General features: G+C 48.8%; 1 protein-coding gene and 1 non-coding gene across 9 annotated transcripts in view; one reads left to right on the top strand and one right to left on the bottom strand.

Moving 5' to 3' along the window:
* Nucleotides 1-21210, bottom strand: part of TOM1L2 (target of myb1 like 2 membrane trafficking protein) — a 109837-nt gene that overhangs the window by 52558 nt on the left and 36069 nt on the right. For 7 of the 8 annotated variants that reach the window (XR_002139386.3, XM_019753739.3, XM_074320044.2 and 4 more), the window contains exon 2: nucleotides 1191-1275. Coding sequence is in view for 7 of the 8 variants with exons in the window: in XM_019753739.3 (XP_019609298.2) it covers nucleotides 1191-1275 (85 nt within the window). In the remaining variant the exon portion in view is untranslated. Of the gene's footprint in view, nucleotides 1-1190; nucleotides 1276-3777; nucleotides 3895-21210 lie in introns of those variants that run through there. The other variant, XM_019753740.3, reaches the window with a different exon arrangement.
* LOC141569121 (U6 spliceosomal RNA) lies at nucleotides 19925-20031 on the top strand. The gene has a single exon (XR_012492513.1). It is a non-coding gene; the product is annotated as a U6 spliceosomal RNA (small nuclear RNA).

The raw sequence follows: 21210 nt of genomic DNA, 5'->3' as shown, positions 1-21210 counted from the left end.
CTGATCTCACCCCGGCACCTCTTCCTCTCGCACTCTGCTCAGGCCCCACTAGCTTCCTTGCTATTTTTCGCACTCATCAGACACCTCTGTCCCAGGACTTCTGTGCGTGCTGTTTCCTCTGTTGGAAAGTTCTTCTCTGGTATACTCGTCATATCTCACCCCCTCATCTCCTCATCTCCCTCAGGTCTTGGCGGAAGGTTACCCTCGGCGACACGTGCCTGGATCACTCCATGTAGAACGGCTAATTCCCAGCCTTCTCCCTCCCCAGCTTTGTTTCTCTCCAGGGAAATGTCACCGGCTGACCACATTACGTGTTCTACTTTTGTTGTTCATGGCTTGCCTCCCCACTCGGCTCACTAAGGGGAAGGCGTCTGTCTGTTCTGTTCACCTTGTGTCCCCAGGACTTACTCACATTAGCCTGGCACAAGGTCGTCACTTAGTACAGATTTGCTGAATGGAAGCAGGAGCAACCCTAAGAGGCTGGTCCCTCGTTTATACATGACAAGGCAGTAAGTGACAGTGTACTGATGGCAAACTCACGGCAGCCTGACCTCTCTGGAGATGGCTTAAGACGGTATGGTGATGTACCTTGCCTTTTCATGGCGTGGACAGAGGGCCCAATACAGACTGCTTTGGAAGAAGCCTCACTAGCACGCAGCTGTAACACAGAAGGCAAGGCTACACGGCGCACAGCAGTAAGAGCAGACCCGCACACAGGGGTAGCCCAGAGGTGGCCTGCGGGGAAAGCCCTCCCCCATCGGACACACCCAGCTGCTCTGGGCAGCACGCTTCCTCTCTCACTGCCGCCCTCCTCTGTGGACACTATGGGCGCTCTGACTGCTGGGGTGCCGGCCAGCAAAGCAGGGCCCACGGCCTCCTACCTGTGACCGGGAGGCAGAGTTTGGCCGGAAGGGCAAGACCAGCGAACGACCACTGGGATCAAGCAACCAAGCAGCTTCATTGTCAGTTGTGATTAAAAGCAGGTTATTAAAGAGGCTGCCACGGCTCTAACTCAGCACTGCTTTTGGGAAAGTGGGGGCAGAGTAGATGTAAGAGGAAAGACAATTGAGAGTGTCAGCGTAGTAAATGCCAAGGCACAGACTGAAAACAAAACGAAAAGTAAAACCCCCAACGGCCGAGTGACACCCAGGAGCCACCGAGCTCAGGGCGGGGTGGAGGGACACACGTACCCTTCCTCCGTCTCATTGATGATGTCACAGATCTCCATGTTCAACGTCCAGTCCTCGCTTTGCAGGGAGCCATCTGTTGCCTTTTCTGTAACGTAAGACAGAAAACTGGTTAACATTCTCCTGGAACAGGGGGCCCTGGCAGGAAACAGGAAAGGCCAGCACCACCACATTGTCCTTCCAAGCAGCTGGGCTGAGCCGACAGAGCAGCTCTGGGGGTGCTGCTTTCACAAAAGGACACCCAGCAAGAGATCTGGGCCTGATGGCTGATGTCATAACACTATCCTTCACTCACCAGACTCCAGACTGGACATCTCCTCATAGGCCTAAGCTATTAAAAATCACCCCAAACACATGCTGGTGTCAAATTAACTGAGTTTGAATAGCTCCACCACTTATTAGCTATGTGACCTCGGGCAAATTACTTAACTCCTATGTACCCCATTTCCTGATTTGTAAACTAGTGACAACAATAGTACCTAACCCCCAGAGCTGGTATGACAATTAATGGGTTAATATACACGGAAAGCCCTTGGAATAGAGCCTGGCACAGAGTCAGTACTATTAGGTATTTGCTATTATACTTATTAAAAATCAACTTCAGTCATTAAAAACTACATCTCAGATAAGGGGGAGCGAGAGGCACATCATTTTTTAAGTCACAGTTGGGTGTGGTGTTGGATGCCTCACGCACACTATTTTATTTCATCTACAAAATGACTTCAACCAATGGCGCTGGGAAAACTGGATATCCACATGCAAAAGAATGAAACTGGACTCTGAACCTTCACCATAGACAAAAATCAACTCAAAATGGATAAGAGATGTAAACCTACAAGCTAGAAATCTTAGAAGAAAACATAAAGGAAAAGCTTCATAACATTGGTTCTGGTAATGATTTCATGGCTATGACACCAAAAGCGCAGGCAACAAAAGAAAAAAATAGATAAATTGGACTACACAGAAATAAAAAAAAATCGTGCATGAAACGACACAATCAACAGAGCGAAAAGGCCTCCTACAGATGGAAGAAAATATTTCCAAATCACACATCTGATATACAGAATATATGAAGAACTCTTACAACTGAACAATAAAAAACAACCCAATTTAAAAATGGGAGAAGGATCAGAACAGACATTTCTCCAAAGAAATACAAATGGCCAACAAGCACATTTAAAAAATGCTCAATATCACTAAGGATTAGGAAAATGCACATCAAAACCACAACGAGATACCACCTTGTACCCATTAGGGTGGCTGCTATCAAAAAAACAGAATGTAACAAGTGCTGGCAAGGATGTGGAGAAATTAGAACCCTTGTGCACTGTTGATGGGAATATAAAATGACATAACTGCTATGGAAAGTAGTATGTCAGTTCCTCACAATATTTCAAAAGAATTACCATATGACCCTTCACCTCCACTTTTGGGTATATATCCAAAAAGCGGGGTCTCAAAGAGACGTTTGTACACCCAGATTCATAGCAGCATTGTTCATAATAGCCAAAGGTGGAAGCCACCCTAGTATCCATCAATGAATGAAGGGATAAATGAAATGTGGGGTATCCATACAATGAAATATTATTCAGCCTTAAAAAGCAAGGAAACTGTGACACAGGCTACAACATGGATGGACCCTGAAGACATTATGCCAAGTGAAATGAACCAAACAGAAAAAGACAAACAGTGTATGATTCCACTTACATGAGGTACCTAGAACAGTCAAATTCATAGAGACAGAAAATAGAATGGTGGTTGCCAGGGGCAGCAGGAGAGGGAAACGGGAGTTGTTGTTTACTGGGTACAGAGTTTTAGTTTTGCAAGATGAAAAAGTTCTAGAGATTGGTTGCACCACAATATGAATGTACTTAAGACTCAAAAATGGTGAAGATGGCAAATGTTATGTGTATTTTAACACAATTACATTTTTAAAAAATAAAAATAAAAAAAGACCTCCTAAGGTAGGCATTATTCCCTTCCACATTTAAAAAGAAGGAAAAGAGGTTCTGCAAGGGTAATTTCTGAAGTGCCCTTTCTGAGGGTACTTGGTCGGTCAGGATCACACCGTTAAATGGGTGGTTCCGACGTTCCATCTGCGGTCCGTCTGTCTCTGGAGCTGAGGCATTTGCCCCCACTCAGCAAAGGTTGAGTTGGGACCCAAAGGTCATTATCTTAGATGAATTCTAGACCTGCCCCACCCTAACTACTATTCATGAGAGGGATACCATCACCGTAATTTTAACAAAAGCTTCATACAACTCACACTGATGCTCAAATAATAAAACAGATGACCTCTGTACGTGCTGGAGTGTCCTTGTTTTGCTGGATGCAGCTATGGAAAAGTGACACTTGATTTTTACATACATATTAGAACTCACACATACAAACAAAGGCTGTACTTAGAAGCAGTGACAACACACTCTAAAAATATGGCTATTGCTCAAAACATTCTTGCCACAGTCTTCAGCTGGCATTAAAAAGCCTCATTGTTTTAATTTTTACCAAAACATATATATCCCCAATTTTTCACCCTCTTTATTCATCACCCTTGGCCCCCGAAGTCTACCCCCTGAAGAAGCAAACCCACCGTCAAAGGGTGCGACTCTGCCGCAGACGAATGCCATGCCCGCGGCGAACTGGGCAGGGCACGGGGAAGGCTCTGAGATCCGCAGATCCCTTCACCCCAGCCCACAGAGGGTGCCAGTCTGGCAGGGACAGAGGCAGTATGTGATGTCTGCCGACACGAGAGCAAAGTGTGTGTGCGGAGAGGGAGAGAAAGGGTAAGAACCCACGTCAGAGACTGCGCGGAACCAGGCAAGCCCCTGGAAAGCTGCTCCCTCGCCCCGCCCGCAGCATGCACGGGGAAGGGAGGCCACAGCACAAAGCCAGTCAGTGGCACCGCTGGGCATATGGGGGAATGAAAGCCACGGGGGTGACGGTATTTGTGTGTGTGCGGCAGCCAGGGTGGGAAGGGAAGGGTAGAGGCAGGCACCCAGGAAGAATGGCTCATGGCACCAGTCTAGTCTAGAGAAAAAGAGAGGCAGCATCTGCCAGTGGGCACGGGTGGACGGTCGTGCTTTGCCCAGGGGCAGAAGAGGCCCCGACTGCTTGGGAGGCTGCCGCAGGTTCCTGAGCAGGCAGGTGCGTGGGTGAAATGACCTGTGCCTCCAGCTCCCTGCTCACGTGTCCCACTGTCTCTGAGCACCGCCCCTCCCCGCCCAGGTGTCCAGTCCCAGAAGAGGTGACTCAGTCCCAGAGCCACACACAGCAGCCTCCTCAGGACAGGCCAGTCCCCATGCTGCGCTGCCTGCGGGCCTGGGCTTGTGACCCATCTGAGCCAGCGAGGGCAGAGGCCAGCGGGCCAAAGGGCCTCCCGGCACTTGTCTCTGTCCCTTTCGATGCACACGCTGCAGCTCACACTCTCACAGGGAAGAAAGGACCGAGATTGCACTCTGCTGGGGCCATAGGGACACTGCCTTGGGAGGCTTAATAGAGAAAATATTAAATCAATGAAACCTCATTTCCAAGTTGGGTTTAGCAGCAGAATCCATTAACCTCATATTCACCCTCTCCCTTCCTCTAAGAACACCGGGAAGAGTTCAAAGGCACAAACACTTATCCTCAGGGTCAGTGCCTTCTAGTCAATTATTGGGATTCTGCGTTTTCAAGCTAAAAGATACATACTTGTTTTGATTATAAAGAACCAACCCAAAAAGAATGCTTTTTTCTTTTCCTTTTCCTGGAAACGCCACACAAACACAACTGTGGATATTCGGCTCTGGTAAAACAAATGAGGAAAGTAAGGCCGACAAAGGAGCTCAAATCGGTTCTTATTTTTCTCTCCTCATAAAAGAATTCCCAGCAATGGGAACAAAGTTGTATCTGATTGCCCTGGAACTGCAGCCACTCAGTGTGGGCTCCCTCACTTGGTCCTGTCCCCAGGCCAGAGGAAACAAAATTCAATCTCATTTCTTTGGTCACGTAATTGTCAAAACCTGAAATAAATCCTGGCACAACAGCAGAAACACAACGCTCGAGGGAGCAATGAGGCAAGTCATTCCTACCAGCCAGCCCTCGGGATGGATAAAGATCAAAACACAAGTGACCCTGGTTGCAAAGGGCTGACCTCTCAGAGGTCTTGGTGAGATGCTGATGGCCAGGGGCAGGGCAGGGCTGGGCAGGGCTGGGAAGGGGAGGGGAGGGGAAGGCAGGGCAGGGCTGGGGAGGGGAGGGGAGGGGAGGGAAAGGAGGGGAGGGGAGGACTGGGCAGGGCCAGGGCAGGGCAGGGGAGGGCTGGACAGGGCTGGGAGGGCTGAGCAGGGTGTAGGGGAGGGGAGGGCAGGGCTGAGCAGGGGAGGGGAGGGCAGGGCAGGGCTGGGAAGGGGAGGGGAAGGGAAAGGAGGGCAGGGCTGAGCAGGGGAGGGGAAGGCAGGGCAGGGCTGGGGAGGGGAGGGGAAGGGAAAGGAGGGCAGGGCTGGGCAGGGCTGAGCAGGGGAGGGGAGGGGAGGGCAGGGCTGGGAAGGGGAGGGGAGGGGAAGGCAGGGCAGGGCTGGGGAGGGGAGGGGAAGGGAAAGGAGGGCAGGGCTGGGCAGGGCTGAGCAGGGGAGGGGAGGGGAGGGAAGGGCTGGGCAGGGCTGGGTACAGCTGGGCAGGGCTGGGCAGGCCTGAGTAGGGCTGGGTCCGGCTAGGCAGCATAGAGCAAAGCTGGGCAGAGAGAGACACAACTCCCATTAAACATTCAGTGCAAGAGAGTATGTCATCCTGATGCTGTTGCCATGACATTTTATCCACTTAGAATACGCTGCCTCCCGCCTGGTGCAGGCCGAGGGCCAGGGTGCCCTGAAGCCTGGACCCTGACAGTAAAGCCAGTGCTCTCAGGCGTGTTTTCCTGCCCACCCCTCCCCTGCAGCCTGAAACCCAAGACAGTCCTGATGGGAGGAGCCTCGCAACCCCGTGACTTGGTTTCGTGGCTGCTGCTTTCAACACTTTGATGTTAAATATAGTGACTTCAGAAGCAGCCAGCACCAGAAGGCAAAAGAGGGCTGATTTTAGCATTTTGCATTCAGCAGCATGCTTTTGGTGAGAATGGAGGAAAAAACAGGCAAATTATCTACCTCTCCAACCATCAATGGTGTGGGTGGGAGCTCAGAGGTACCAGCACAAAGGAACAGCGTTTAGGGTTGCTTCATGCCAGGTGTGGAGAAAAAAGAAAAAGGGGTTTGGATAGGCAGAAAGCTGATCTGATATCATGCACCAATAATATGAGATGAAGCTTCTGGAGGCAGGCTGGCATCTCCCAGTCAGGAGGAAAGAAAAATCAGCCCTGACGTTCTACACAGAACCGTGACCGCCTACTGCTTCAGCCCCTATCATGCCTCACGAGCGTTCATTGCAGCTGCTTCCCTTCCACTGGGGAGACAAGAGAATGAATTCCACAAACGCATCCCTACTTCACAGCATGTCCTTTCCTAGGACAGCGCCCCCACTCCTCCCTCACTCCTCTTCAAGGAAGAAAACAGGGCCCGAAGAAGGCACACAAAGCACCGTCGGGCCAGCCTGCAGGCTGCTGTGAGGCGCTTGCTCTGCAACTTCAAGGCAAAATAAAACCATGGTCTCCATGCCATTCGCTCAAGCTTGGCAGGGCCTGAGATGCGCCATGCACTGTCCTTGGAGCTGAAGAGGAGGAGATGGTTAAGACCCTGCCTGCCGTACGAGGTCGGTCTAATGGGAGCGGCCGATGGGTCATGATACAGTCCAGCCTGAGCTAGGACAGAGGCCAACCAGCTCTCTGAGTGGCTTCCATGCCTGTACCTGGTTCCAAGGGGCTGGGAGGAAACTAAAGGCACACACACACTGTCACATGCCTCTGTAAGCAGCGCACACAGGACCACAAGAGAAGCCAGAATGAGCCAGTCAGAGACTGTGTGAGGTCCCAGAAGCAGCTAACACTCCGCCTCTGCCCCTCACGCCGGCTGCAGACAGCACCTAGGAAGGCACGATACAGAGCAGCGCTTCTCAACCGTGGCTGCAGGTCAGAACCACCAGGGAGCCTTTACAAAAAGTCCTGCCTGGGTCCCATCCCTTGCCTTCCAATCAGAACCTCTGGGGCACAAGGCCCAGGGACTGACATGCTCTAAAAGCTTCCCGGGAGGTTCAGTGTGCAGCCAGCGCTGAGAATGCTAACTCAGGAAGGAATGCCAGGATAGTCAGGCAGCTGGCACAAAGGGGTACACAGCTGTCAAGTGCTGGCACTGGGAATGCAGTGGACAGGCCTGCGCCGGCCCTCGTGGAGCTCACGGCCCAGAGCGGGATGGGGCATCAAGTGACCCTGGTTCCAGCTCTGGCGCTGCCACTGACGGTCCTGAGCTCCGGGGCTACTTACTCCTTTCTTCTTTGGCCTGAGGTTTCCTGTCAAATGAGGCGACCGCCCGAATCATCTCCAGTCCCACCCATTCACCCCCCGGCCTCCGACTACACAGACAGCACATTGGTCTATGTATACTTTTCCCTTTTCTTTTCTTTTTTCTTTTTGGGTGATTTTGTGGTAAAGAATACAGGACATAAAATTTACCATTTTAAGGTAAGGGTCCAATTTCATTATTTTCTATGTGGATATCCAGCTTTCCAAGCACCAATTGTTGTAAAGACTGTCATTTCCCCTCTTGAATGGTCCTGGCACACTAGTAGAAAAACAATTGACCATATATGGGTGGGTTTATTTCCAAGCCGTTTATTCTTTCTATCCCATTGGGTTATATGTCTGTCCTTAAGCCAATACCACACTGCTTTGATTACTGTAAGTTCTGAAATCAGGAATTGTGATTCCTCCAACTTTGTCCTTCTTTTTCAAGATTCTTTTGGCTATTTGGAGTCTCTTGAAATTCCATATAATTTTAGGATGGCTTTTTCTATTTCTGCAAAAAAAAAAACGTTGGTGGGATTTAGGGTGGGAGTGCATTGAGTCTATAAATCACTGTGGATAGTATTGTCGTCTTAAAAATATTAAGCCTTCCAATCCATGAACATGGGATGTCTTTCCATTTATTTACACCTCCTTTAATTTCTTTCTGCAATGTTTTGTAGTTTTCGGTGTACAAGTCTTTTGCCTCGGTTAATTCCTAGGGACTTTATTCTTTTAGTTGGTATTGTAAATGGAATTGTTTTCTTAATTTCCTTTTTTGATTTAACTCATTGTTATGTGTATAGAAACACTGCCGATATTTTTTTTTTAAAGAAGGGCGCTGCTCACAGTGGCCCACGCAGGGAACGAACTGGCAACCTTGGTGCTACCAGCACCATGCTCTAACCAACTGAGCTAACCGGCCACCCGACACAGCTGATTTTTTGAGTGTTGATTTTGTATCTTGCAACTTTGCTGGATTTATTAGTTCTAATGGTTTTTCCATGAAATGTTTAGGGTTTTCTACACAGAAGGTCATATTACCTACAGAGACCATTTTATTTCTTCCTTTCCCATTTGGATGCCTTTTATATCTTTTTCCTCTCTAATGGCTCTGGCTAGACCTTCCAATACAGCGTTGAATAGAAGTGATGAAAGTGGGCAGCCTTGGGCTTATGCCTACTTTTACAAAACCCAATCATACACTGTGAAAGCAAACAAAGCTGAGAAGACGCACATGCGTCCTCATTCTACAGAAAAGTAGGTTACCTGCTGGAGGTAAAAGCAGGACCGCATCAGGATCTGGAAGGCTCTGGAAGCCGCGGGGCCTGTGTCTGGGATTCCAGCCCTGAGGAAATTACCTGAGACCTCTCTGGGGGGAAGGCCTCCACGCCAGCCCACCAGCCCACCTTCCAACCCTCTCTCTTCTCCAGAGCCTCCTCTGAAACCATCCCCAAGTGCTGCCGTCTGACAGGCACCAGCACCGGGAAGTACTGTCCCCGCACGGACTGAGCGCCGAGGCCACTCCAATGCTGTGCTGAGAGGTTCTCCCAATTCTACCGGCTTCCTGAGCCACGATCACGCTCTGCGTGTGAACCTGGAGCTGCCTGAAGGCAGGGCCTCTGCACTGTCTGGGAGGGCCCGTCTCACGCTGACAAGGGCCTTTCAGAAGGGAAACGTGAGGGCAAGCCCTATGAGAACCCTGGGTCCCAGGCTCCGAGCAGTCTGCTGAGGGAGGAACTGGGCTCGCGGCTGTCCCCACCTTCTCCCTTTGGACTCAGACGCAGGAGACATGGCCTCATCACACTGAGGCGTGTGGGTGGGTGCGGCAGGGGGGAGGAGGGACTCAACTCAGACTTTGCTTAGTCCTGGTTCTGCCAATTGTTGTGTGACCCCAAGGCAGTAACTTGACCTCTCGAAGCCTTTCTGTCATTTGTAAAATGCGCTAATAATAGCACTTTTCTCACACAGCTGTGGTGACCAAAACTAAATAACACACAAAAAGCACTGTACAGAGTAACATTTCTCCACAGGTCGTGGTCATCACTATTACTTTCATTATTACTACAGCGTTTCCGAAAGGGCTTCTGCCAGCCCTGCCCTCGGCTCCCCGCCTTCAACATTCCTGTGTCACCACTGCCACCTGCAGGTAAACTGCCACCCAGAAGCTATGCCCAGCAGATTCGATGCTCTCGAGGTCTTGCAAATATCTCCAGCCTTTCTGATTTCTGGGTTTCTGAGCAGACAGCTCCATGCCCAGAAGAAGCACAGGGGCTCCCCCACCAGAAGGAAGCCCCCAAACAGCCTGGCCCACCAGCAAGGTGAACAAACAGGCACGGAACAATTTCCTGAGGAACCAAATGTTAAAGCTCCAAGAAGTCTCAGAGCCCATCTAATAAGAAGATTCCCCAGGAGTTACTCCAAACAGACGTCACACTTCCTGGACCCCTAGAAATGGGGTATGTGTGTGTGTGGGGGAGAGGACACAGTGTGGCTGCCAGCGTCCCACTGGCAGCTTATTCACCTCAAAGCTACCACTGAGCCACTCTTCTCAAGTCTTTAAGGAAACAGCACTCATGTCTTTCACCAAAAAATGGAGAAGCAGAGGGAGAATGAAAACCAATGTTTGCCAAGCACAACCTCCTGTCTGGGCAGAGCTCTTCACATACATTATCGTATTTAACTCTCTCTTCCCCCCCCAGACAGGTTATCCCCCTTCTAACAGGTGAAGAAAACGAACCCCAGATTGTTGACTAGTCTAGCTGCATAGCTGGCAAGGAGCAGCACTGCCAGCCACGTGACCCAGGTCTTCCTGGTAGACCTGGCCTTGACCCTGGCTCATCAGAGAAGGCCCTTGCTCCTAGAGCAGGCCGGCCTAGATGCAGCGTGCCCTCCTGACCGTGCAGGTGAAGGCTAAAAGCCCCGGGGTGAAAAGGGCAAACGAGAGTGCTGACGAAGGGGCCAGTTAAATTAGCTGCCGGATCAGCCTTTCCCCTTCTTCTTCTTCATTATTAAGAAACTTTTAATATTGGAATAATTTTAGATTTACTGAAAAGTTGCAAAGATTTATAAAGGGTCCCTATATGCCCTTCTCCCCTTCTGCTAATGTCAACTTCTTATACAACCATCGCTCACTTGTCAAAACTGAAACATGAACACGGCAGAGGACTATTAACGAAACTGCAGACTTGATTCCGATTTCCCCAGGTTTGCCACTACCGCCCTTTACTGTCCAGGAGCCAATCCCTAATACCACACTGCATTTACTTCTCCCTCTTTTTCATCTTCTACTTTCTTTAAAGACTGACAAACTCACCAAATCACTGCTAACTTACTCTCCTGCCTGGCGCACTCAGTTCCACAGGGCAGCTGCGTGGGAGCCACAATGCCACAGCCGGCCTAATTAGGACACCACGTCCTCCCACCCCCAAACAAAGGAGCCCTTCAGGCCAGCCAAACAACAGAGAAAACAGAAGCTTGTTAGCCACACAGGCCCGAGGCTGCTGATCCAAGTTCTTTTTTAACTGGAATTCCCTTGAGGGGAATCCACAGATTGAAAATGCATCTGGGGTGTGTTCTCTAACGAGAGCCTCCAGTTTGATGAAGTCCCATCTTTGTACTTAAGGGACTATTTTACGTGTGGAGTGAGTGTGCGAGACAGGAGTTGGGGGAGGACCCAGATGGGGGGGCGGGGATGACAGTGGGCTACTGGGGAGGAGGGACCCTGCGGGAGCCAGGCCCAGGCCAGGAGAACGGGGCCACAGGTAAGTCGTCCCAGCGCAGTGCTGCCCTCACAGCCAGGCAGGTGGGCCAGTTGACTAGGAAGATAAAAGGTCCCCTGGGAGCTGGTGTTCAGGTTCGAGCTGCATTAAAGCACAGCGGATATGCTGCCAATTTCTTGTCTCCCCAGAGTGCCTCTTGGGGGCTGTTCACCTTGCTCACTGTGCTCTGAAAGAAGAGACGAGGTCCGCCTGCAAATTCCGCGGCGCCTGCCTCAGCCTCAGCCTCAGCCCCTGCCCCCGCCCCCGCCCCCGCCCCCGCCCCCGCCCCCGCCCCCGCCCCCGCCCCCGCCCCCATTCCAGCCGGGGCTGATCACAGAGACACAGAGACTCCGAGGGGAGCTGAATGCCAGTCCTTGGGGAGGGGGAATGGCAAAGGCCACCCAGAGGCTTCCGGGTTCAATGACAAAACTTTCACTGAGAGGTCTCTCTGTGCCAGGCACCATGGGAGGGGAGACAGAAAACGCACAAGATGGGGCCCCTGCCCATGAGGAGGTCACCAGGCAGGGACCCACAAACAGGCAGCCAGCACACAATGTAATGAGTGTTACAATAAGAGGGCACGGAAAACAGAAAGCCTCGTGGGCCCACAGATGACAGAGGAACAGTGAGTCATGCAGCAGCGGGCAGAGCAGGGTCTGGGAAGCCACGGGAGGAGCTGTGAGATGGAAGAGCAGGAATTTGCAGAAGGAGGGCGAGGAGGAGGGAGGCTCGTGGGCAGCGGGGACGGGCTGAGCAGAGGCCTGAAGGCCTGGGGCTGGGCCATGGGGAAGGGACGCAGGAGGCGGCCAGCTGGGGGGAGTCCTTTCATTTCCTGTCCGGAGCCAATGGAAGAGGCTTTCCAACATGAGTGACGACAGTATTTGCGCGTGAGACAGATCACTCTGGTAACAGTGTGGGGGCTGAGCTGGCTGGCGTGCAAAGCCTGCCAGCAGGACATGGGCGGTTCTCACACCGGCTCGGTGAACAAGGAAGGCAGCACAGCGCTCAGTCAGTGTGATGCGTGAGGGTCGGGCCTGGACCATTTGACCCTGGGCGGATTTCTTAACCTCTCTGAACTTCACTTTAGTCATCTATAAAATGAGCAAACTGGTCGTACCTCCGCAACAGGATGGTCATGAAGATAAAATGACTTAGTGATGGCAAACCCAAAATGGGGGACCTGGTACATGGTGAACGTGCAATGAATAGGAACTACAATCCTTAACATGGCACTATGCGTACTGGACCTCGGGAAAGACTGGATTTGCGCATGGGGGGCAACAGGGAAGGTGACTGCCTCCCAGGCTTTCACTGCAGCCCCCGCACAGAAACCGAGGAGGCCATCCCATCTACGTCCCTCCTAGAGCGTGGGCAGACTGACGGTGACAGGGCTGTAATCTGTTGACCAGGCACCAGTCAGCCTACCAGACCGGCCAGGAACGGCAGGCATCACCATAAGCCAGTCTAAAAAGGAAGGTCTCCTTTCTGCCTCAAAGAGCAATTACAAAATTCCAAGCCTGGAGGCACCGTCCCCAAAGTTCCCCACGCTCACACCTGCCGTGCTCAGCAAAGCCAGAGGCTCTAACTCCTGCAAAGAGCTGTCCTTCAGCGCCAGGTAAAGAGAAACACTCTCCTTGCCACCATCACAGCCTTTGCAGTATTCAGAGGCATTTGCAGGGAGCAGTCAGAGTAAAGCTCAAATGTTAGCTGGTTTTCCCATCCAGAGGCTCCTCTTAGGAAGAATATCAACTATAATAACAGTATATGAAAAGCGTCCCATGTTGAAACAACCAAGTTAAGTTCTTACTCTTAAATTAACACTTATAAAAGAATAATACCCACTGCTGGGATGGTTACAGTGAAACCAGAACATTACATTACTAAAGACAGCATACATTTAAGAACCTCCTGGATAAACAACTTGGGCAATAGCTATCAAGTGTCATGTCATAAAAGGATGTTTTCCTTTAACCTAATCATCTCTTTAGGTCTCAGCTTAAAGAAATCCTTCAAAGGCAAACCCAGCAATTCTAGGCTTAGGTACATACACCCAAGAGACATGAAAACACGTCCGCACAGAAACCTGCCCATGAATGCTCACAGCATCATGACTCGAATCGCCAAAAAGGTGAAACAACCCAAATGTCCATGAACAGATCAACAAAACACGGTCTATCCATACAATGGAACGGTATTTGGCCATAGAAAGGAATGAAGTTCTGATATGTGCTACAACACGGATGAACTTTGAAAACGTTATGACAAGTCCAAACACAAAAGGACATGTGGTGTGTGACTGCACTTGTATTAGGAGTCAAATTCATAGAGACAGAAAATGGCAGGGTATGGACAGGGGCTGGCGAGTAAGTGTTAAAAGGCCACGGAATTGCAGATTGGGAAGATGAAAAAGTTCTGGAGGCGAATATGGGGGATGGTTGCACAGCATTTGAATGTACATAATGCCACCAATCTATACACTTAAAAAGGGCTAAAATGGCCAATTTTCTTATGTATATTTTATCTCAATATTTTAAATGGGAAAAAAAGACCACAAGTTTATGATTCCATTTATAGGGAATATCCAGAATAGGCAAATACACAGGGACAAACTAGATTCGTGGTTGCCTGAGGCTGGGTGGTTGCTAATGGGTATGAGGTGATGAAAACGCTCTAAAATCGGCTGTGGTGATGGCTGCACAGCTGTGAATAGACTGAAAACCACGCAATTGTACACGTTAACTGAGTGAATTGCACGGCATGTGGATTATATCTCAATAAAGCTATTGGGGAACAGGGGAGAAAGCTACGCACATGTTCAATACAGTATTATTTAAAATTTTTAAATATCTCAAATAGGAAATAGAAACTGACGGCTAAGTAAATTATGGTACATATCAACTCAACTGAAAATTATATAGCCATTATAAATAATCATTAAAACATATAATAGGTGTAAAACAAACAACACACAAAATTGTTTTTTTTTTTTTTTTTTTAAATGGATGCCTGGAAGAGAAATGTGAAAAACTGAAAATAATCAATGTGTATTTGGCTTAGAGGGAAATCTTTAAAATTTTGACCTGTTACTATTGTTTTATAAAGAAGGAAAAGGGATGCTGCATTACAAAAGACTAAGAGTAAAATGGCAAACTCATAAGCAAAACTAAAATCCAGTTATTTAATTCTTCCATCTGAAATAGCTGGGCACAGGGAATACTAAGCCTGTCTGAACGTAAGTACACCTTCTGACTATAAAGACTATTTTCCCTAAGGATAAAAGCCCTTAACCCCAATATCTCTGAAAAGGCATTTTCATCCTAACCAGGCCTCCCTATTAACTCCCCTTCACCCTAGACTGGGTTACCCATGATTTGTTTTTTTACCACCAGCTAGTGGAGGACCAAACCGAGAGCTAGTTTGGGCTGGCTCAGGGGGAGAGGCAGACATAATATACACACGCAATTTGCATTCCAAAGCCAAATCCAGCAGGGTTCTGAATCATCTGGGAAATTGCTCTATCCATCAACATAGAAAAATCAGGAGTATCAACAGTGAGAACAAACAGGGAGATTACATTTAAATGCAACCATACTGAAATAGGAAGAAGAGATCCAACGCAAGCATGTACACTGCTTGTACAATATGCAGAGCTAACAGACTTATCATACCCTGGTTGTATAACTTATTAATGGCCATGTGACTTTCCACAGTAGTTCTAGCTGGGTCACCTTGAGCAACACCAAACAAAGCTTGCCAAGGGAAACATGCAAATGAGACGTTCGCAATCCAGTGGGAACAGGCATTTTCCTAGCATGTTGGTATTTTTATTGTTGAAAAAGAAAACAGTATCCATCCAGCTTCTTCAGCACTGAAGCCACAAGCACCCAATTTCATTCTTCAGTGGGGTGGGTTCAACGGGCGGCGCCTGATGCTTTCGGCACATGGCTCCCCACTGAGTGGAGCCAGTATGTGGACATTGTGACACAGCCAGTCCCCCGAGGAAGTCTGAGGAACGGTGCCTAGTCCTCCCCCCACCCACCCCCTGACACGAGGCAGGCCTTCCTCCCTCCTTCCCTGTCTGAAGGCAGAGCACCCTTATCTGGAAAGAACCCCAACCTTGGGACAGAGAAGATGCTGGTGCAACCCGCCTCCAGACAATGGCCAGAGAACAGTGGGGCATCTTACACCTTCAGTTAGATGACGAGGCATTTTATCATATCAAGAATAACGGTCAGTGTTTTTAGATGTGATAATGAAGTTGTGGTTCTACTTTTTAAATGATTCCATACCCTTTAGAAGTACACGCGTGGGTATTTTTAGATGAATTTATATGATGTCTGGGGTTTACTGAAAAACAATCCAGGACTGAAGTGTGTGGGCCTGTAGATGAACTAAAACTGCCATGAGTTGATAATTGTTGAAACTCGCTGATAAATACATGCGAGTTCATTTAAATAGTCTTTCTCCTTTTGTATATGTGTGAAATTTTCCATAATAAAAAGACAAAAAGTTCGGTAGGAAAGGCATAAAGCCATTCATAACTGTGACCCAGCAATATACCCTAAGGAAATAAGTTGGGGGAGGGGAGAGCTGATTCTGCAAAGACGCCTAATTGAGAAACACTCTGCTGCTCCCAACAAATGAGAGAATGGCTAAGCAACAAGGGTACATCAGTAAAGCCAAAAAACGCTATGTGGCTTTAAAAAATGAGACATACTTTGGCCAAGTCGCTAGGTGGAAATCGGTATGCGGCGTGAAAAACAGGCAGCATGAAATAGTACATGCACAGCAATCACCACAAAGTAAAGAGCACACAGGAGGCAAGAGCCCCCCTCGACCCCTCAGCCCCCTACTCCTCTCAGAGGCCCTGCCCACCCCGTGTGTGCGCATACACCCGCTGAATTAACTGTGCTCTTCTGGGACCCACAGGCCTCCATCGCGGTGTCATGGCTCCTCATAGACCTGCCTTCCCGGAAAGACGAGAATTCTACCAGCACACAGTAGGAATTCAACAAATGCTTGTCCAACGGAACAGAATATAAATGACTGCTGTCAACCTTCTAGGTTTTGTTTGGCTTTTTTCTGTACAGCACTTCATACCCACTGTAGCCACTCAGGAAAGGCATTCCTCAGTGATTACCAGAGAACAATGCTTCCATTTCTGATTCACAAAGTGCTTTTGCAACCGGGGACTTGGGAAGAGAGCAAAGCAAAACAAAATCAAGCGACTGACAGTCCAGATCCTCGCTGGACCGCAGAGAAAAATCTAATTTTGTTTTGCGAGCTTGTCGTAAGTTTCATCGCTGTGGCTCCTAATAGCAAGTCTGGAGCTATTCCCCAAGGACAGCTGGCCGCACGGGCCTTTCCTCAGCCCCTGGAAAGTGGAACACTGCAGGCTGCCGTCTGTGGCGGGCTCAGGGGCCAGGGCCGGGGCAGGAGTGCAGCCGGGAAACAGAAGCCGTGGGCTCCGCGGCGCGGCGGGGAGGACAGGAGCTGCATCGCCACGTTGGAAACCGCACAGGAGTTTAAAGGGCTGCACAGCCAGCCGTGTCCTCCGGGCCAGCCGGTCTCCCCGCCTGGCTGCCTGGCTGTCTCTGTGTCCCTGCTGCTCAGAGCTGCTGTGAGCAGCAGGCTTTGGGGAAGTGGTTTGATATGGATATTCAAGAATGTGGGAAGGAAGCCCATCGGAGGTCATTTTTCAGAGTCTGTCTTGACTCTTCTTGGATAAACCGTGACAGGAAGCACACATTCCCTGTGAGAACCTGTAAGGCCTCCCCAGAAGCGCGCGCACCCCATTCTGCCCACACTTTCTGCAGCTTCATCACGAACCCTGCCCCGAGTCAGACACCACACGTGCCCTTGAGCAGCGCAGGAGCCTCCGCTGCCGCTGTTAATAAGAACACTTTAAAGAGCTAAAGACAACATGAATTTTTGGAGCAGCAAGCGGCTGCTGTGTCTGAGGCGCTCACAGAAAGTGAGGTGCATGACTTCCTGAAGGCCACCAGCAGGGAAACAGCTCGGGCCTGAGCACACACGGGCCAGAGCGCCCCAGCTAACACACTCTGCTCCGGACGTTCAGAAAGGACACTGCCACGTCGGACGTCCTCATGGCCATCAGACCTCAGGATAGCGTCTTCTGGTTGGCCTGCGATGCTGACACACTCACGCAGAGTCATTTCACTGAGGGTTTCCTTAAATGCTCCAGAAAGCGGGGTACAGAGAACTGCCAACACACAAACTTTAGTCCATTTTCCTGGTAAGAGTAAAAATAGTGGTCCGGGGGGTCCTAGAGAATGAGCAAGTCAGAAACTCCTGCGAAAGTGAAAGAAAGGGTGATGTGGGCCCGGTAAGGACATGGCGTCACACTTGGAAGGGGTAGGAGGGCATCCGAGAGCTTCAGTCACACACCCGATGGCCCCTCAGGATATTCCACAACTCTGGGGGCTCCCAGAGACTCATTTCATCCGTTGTCCGAGAGATTAAATGCCCTTCCCAGCAGTCTCCTGCAGGCAGCTCATCAATGTGCAGGAGAGCTTGGATGACACAGCTGCCCTGCACGGGCCTTTACTCTCTCTCCCTATGGGGGTGCAAGAGAGTCCATCTAAGTTTCTTCCTATTCAGCATTAAAACATATTTTAAGGGTGTCCTACCTACTTCCACAAGGAATTTAAGGAAGTTTTTAATAATAATTTGTACCCAAGGCAAACAAAATAAAGTAAAAGGCAGACTAGAAACCACATGAAATAAAACGTGTGCTTTTTCGCTTTGTTTTGTTTTACCAAGAACAGGGAGGTAAGACAGCACAATCAAGCCTGGGCTGCCTGCTGGCCTCAGCAGAACGGGGAAGACAGCGAGTTCCAGTCCTCACTTTTTGATTAAAAGCAGAATAAAAGACTTTGCACTGGGGGGGAGAAATTCTTTTTCCTGACACTACATTTTGAGATGAATTTATTGCAGTCATTCTTATATTAAAGAATAGTGAGCAGCACAATATGTAACATCTTCAAAACGGTTTTACATAGAATACAAAACGCGCTTCCTATACCTTAGCTGGGCACCGAGTGCCCTTCACAGTTTGTCTCAGTTACTCTCCCAGCTTCATGGCCCTCTCCCCGCCCCGCCCCAGCCCCACAAGGAAACACACATTCAATAGAACCAGGCTCCTCATTCCCAGAACATACTCTGACTTTCTCATATTTTAAGAGTTGAAGAGTTTAATCATCCTAAACGCTTCAAATCCTGCCTCTTCTACAAAGAGCTCCCCAATCCTCTCAAGCTCAAGACGTCTCCTCCCACACCCTTCCCACACCCCTGCCACCCCACCAGGCAGACCCCATGCAGGCAGAGTCAGGCAGAGGTGCTGCGCTGACCTGAGCTCACATCTGATTCTGCTGTTTATTGGCTATGGGACCCTGAGCAAGCAACTAAATCTCTCTGACCCTCAGTTTCTACAGCTGTAGAGCAGGAATAATAATACCCACACCTTGCGAAGCTTTCGTCAGAATGAGATGAACAGCTCTCAAGGCCTGGCACAGGACCTGGCGAATAACAATCCTCAGGAGAAGTGGGGGTGCCACTAGCTGCTATTGTCATAGCTACCGAGACTTGGTATCTGTCTTCTCTCCTCCACCAGAAAAGGAGCTCTGTGAGGGCAACATACGGAAGCATCTCCCACAATGCTTTCCACATAGGAGGACCTCCACAACAGGGAGAGGTCTGCAAGTCTGTTTGGAATTAGGTATGTAAGAGACCCTGCCACACAGCGGCTTCCTGCCAGATGCAGGCCCAGAACTCAGCGCCTTCCTCCTAGGCCACACTTTATCCGGGCAATGCTGCAGCCCCTGGAGGCTCTCAGGACACTGACTTCCTGCTCACACAGCAAAGATCATCTTCCCCATCGGGAAGTCATTCTCACCATACAGCTCTCCAATACCCACGTGACTCGCATTATTACAACCGGAGGCGGCCACGTTACCCAAAGCTCCCATTCCAGCCAAGAGGGTGTGTATTTAATTGTAATGAATGTAGCGCACTCACCAATGCCTTCGTGATCTACAGATCAAATCCATCAGCCCTTGATGGCTAATTTGGTATAACATGAATACTGCGAGTTCTAATAACTCACAGGAGACTGCTCTAGCACTTACAAGCTGTATGTCTTCCACATTCATAAAACAACCATAATTACCTTTCATGGGTGAGATGTTCTAGTAACTCTTACGTGACTTAACCCTAGAAAGTCTACAGAAGAAACAGACTTCAAAGCATTTTTGTTTCAAAAGCAGAAGACAAGACCAAGGACTTCGGAGTCCACGTTTGCACAAATCCGCCGGGAACCACTGCCTTCTTCATTTCCGGGGGGATCGGCATTGCAGTGATGGGGTCCCTGGACACAAGTGCAAAACTGGCCCAAACCAGTTTTGAATCTTCTCTTTTGGAGTTCCCTTCAGAAGTAACACGTCTGTCTGTGTTGTGGAAAGAAAAGCCAGGCCTCACTGGGCTGGGAGGGTGGGGGAAGCACTTTGGAACCAGACAGTACTGGATGTAAATCTCATTTAAAAATATTGGGTAAAGTGCTCGCTTTGGCAGCATATACACTGACATCGGAACGGTACAGAGAGGATTAGCACGGCCCCCGCGCAAGGATGACACGCAAATTCGTGAAGCGTTCCATATTTTTTTAATGAAATTGGAACACCTCCCTTACGCCATATACAATAAATTCAAAATGGATTAAACACTTAAATGTAAGATATGAAAACTAAAACTCCTAGAAGAAAATATAGGAAGTAAATTTGCAGACATTACCCTTAGCAATATTTTTACTGATATATCCCCTCGGGCAAGGGAAATAAGAGAAAAAATAAACATATGGGACTACATCAAACTTCAAAGTTTTTTCACAGCATAGGAAACCATCAAAATTAAAAGGTAGCTTACCGAATGGGAGAAGATATTTGCCAATGATACATCTGATAAGGGGTTAATATCCAAAATTTATGAAAAACTCATTCAACTCAACACCAAAACAACAAACAACCCAATTAAAAAATGGGCAGGGGACATGAAGAGACACTCTTCTAAAGAGGGCATACAGATGGCCAACAGACATGAAAAGATGCTCAACCTCACTAATCATCAGAGAAATGCAAATAAAAACCACAATGAGAAACCACCTCACCCCAGTCAAAATGGCTATCATAAATAAATCAACAAACAACAAGTGCTGGCAGTATGTGGAGAAAAGGGAACCCTTGTGTACTGTTGGCGGGAATGCAGATTGGTGCAGCCACTATGGAAATCAGTATGAAGGTATCTCAAAAATCTGAAAATGGAACTACCTATGACCCAGCAATTCCACTCCTAGGTATCTATCCAGAGAAATCCAAAACGCTAATTTCGAAATTATATATGCACCCCTATGTTTACTATGGAGTTATTCACAATAGCCAAGACATGGAAACAATCGAAATGCCCATTGGTAGATGACTGGATTAAGAAACTGCGGTACATTTATACAATGGAGTATTACGCAGCCATAAAGAATGAAATCTTACCATTTGCAACGATATGGATGGACCTAGAGAACATTATGCTAAGTGAAATAAGTCAGACGGAAAAAGACAAATACCATATGATCTCACTTATATATGGAATCTAAAGAATAGAATAAATGAATAAACTAATCAGAAACAGTCTCAGAGACATAGAGGAAAAGCTGAGGGTTGCTAGATGGGAGGAGGGTGGGGATGAGGGAAAAGGTGAGGGAATTAGAAAGCACAAGATTGTCACAGGGATACGAAGGACAGTTTGGGGAATATAATCAATAATGTTGTAAAGATTTTGTAGGGTATCTGAT

Source organism: Rhinolophus sinicus, chromosome 12, assembly GCF_057876585.1.
Source record: "Rhinolophus sinicus isolate RSI-liver-muscle chromosome 12, RSI-T2T, whole genome shotgun sequence".
Taxonomy (NCBI): Eukaryota; Metazoa; Chordata; class Mammalia; order Chiroptera; family Rhinolophidae; genus Rhinolophus; species Rhinolophus sinicus.
This window is presented reverse-complemented; position numbering and strand designations above follow the sequence as displayed.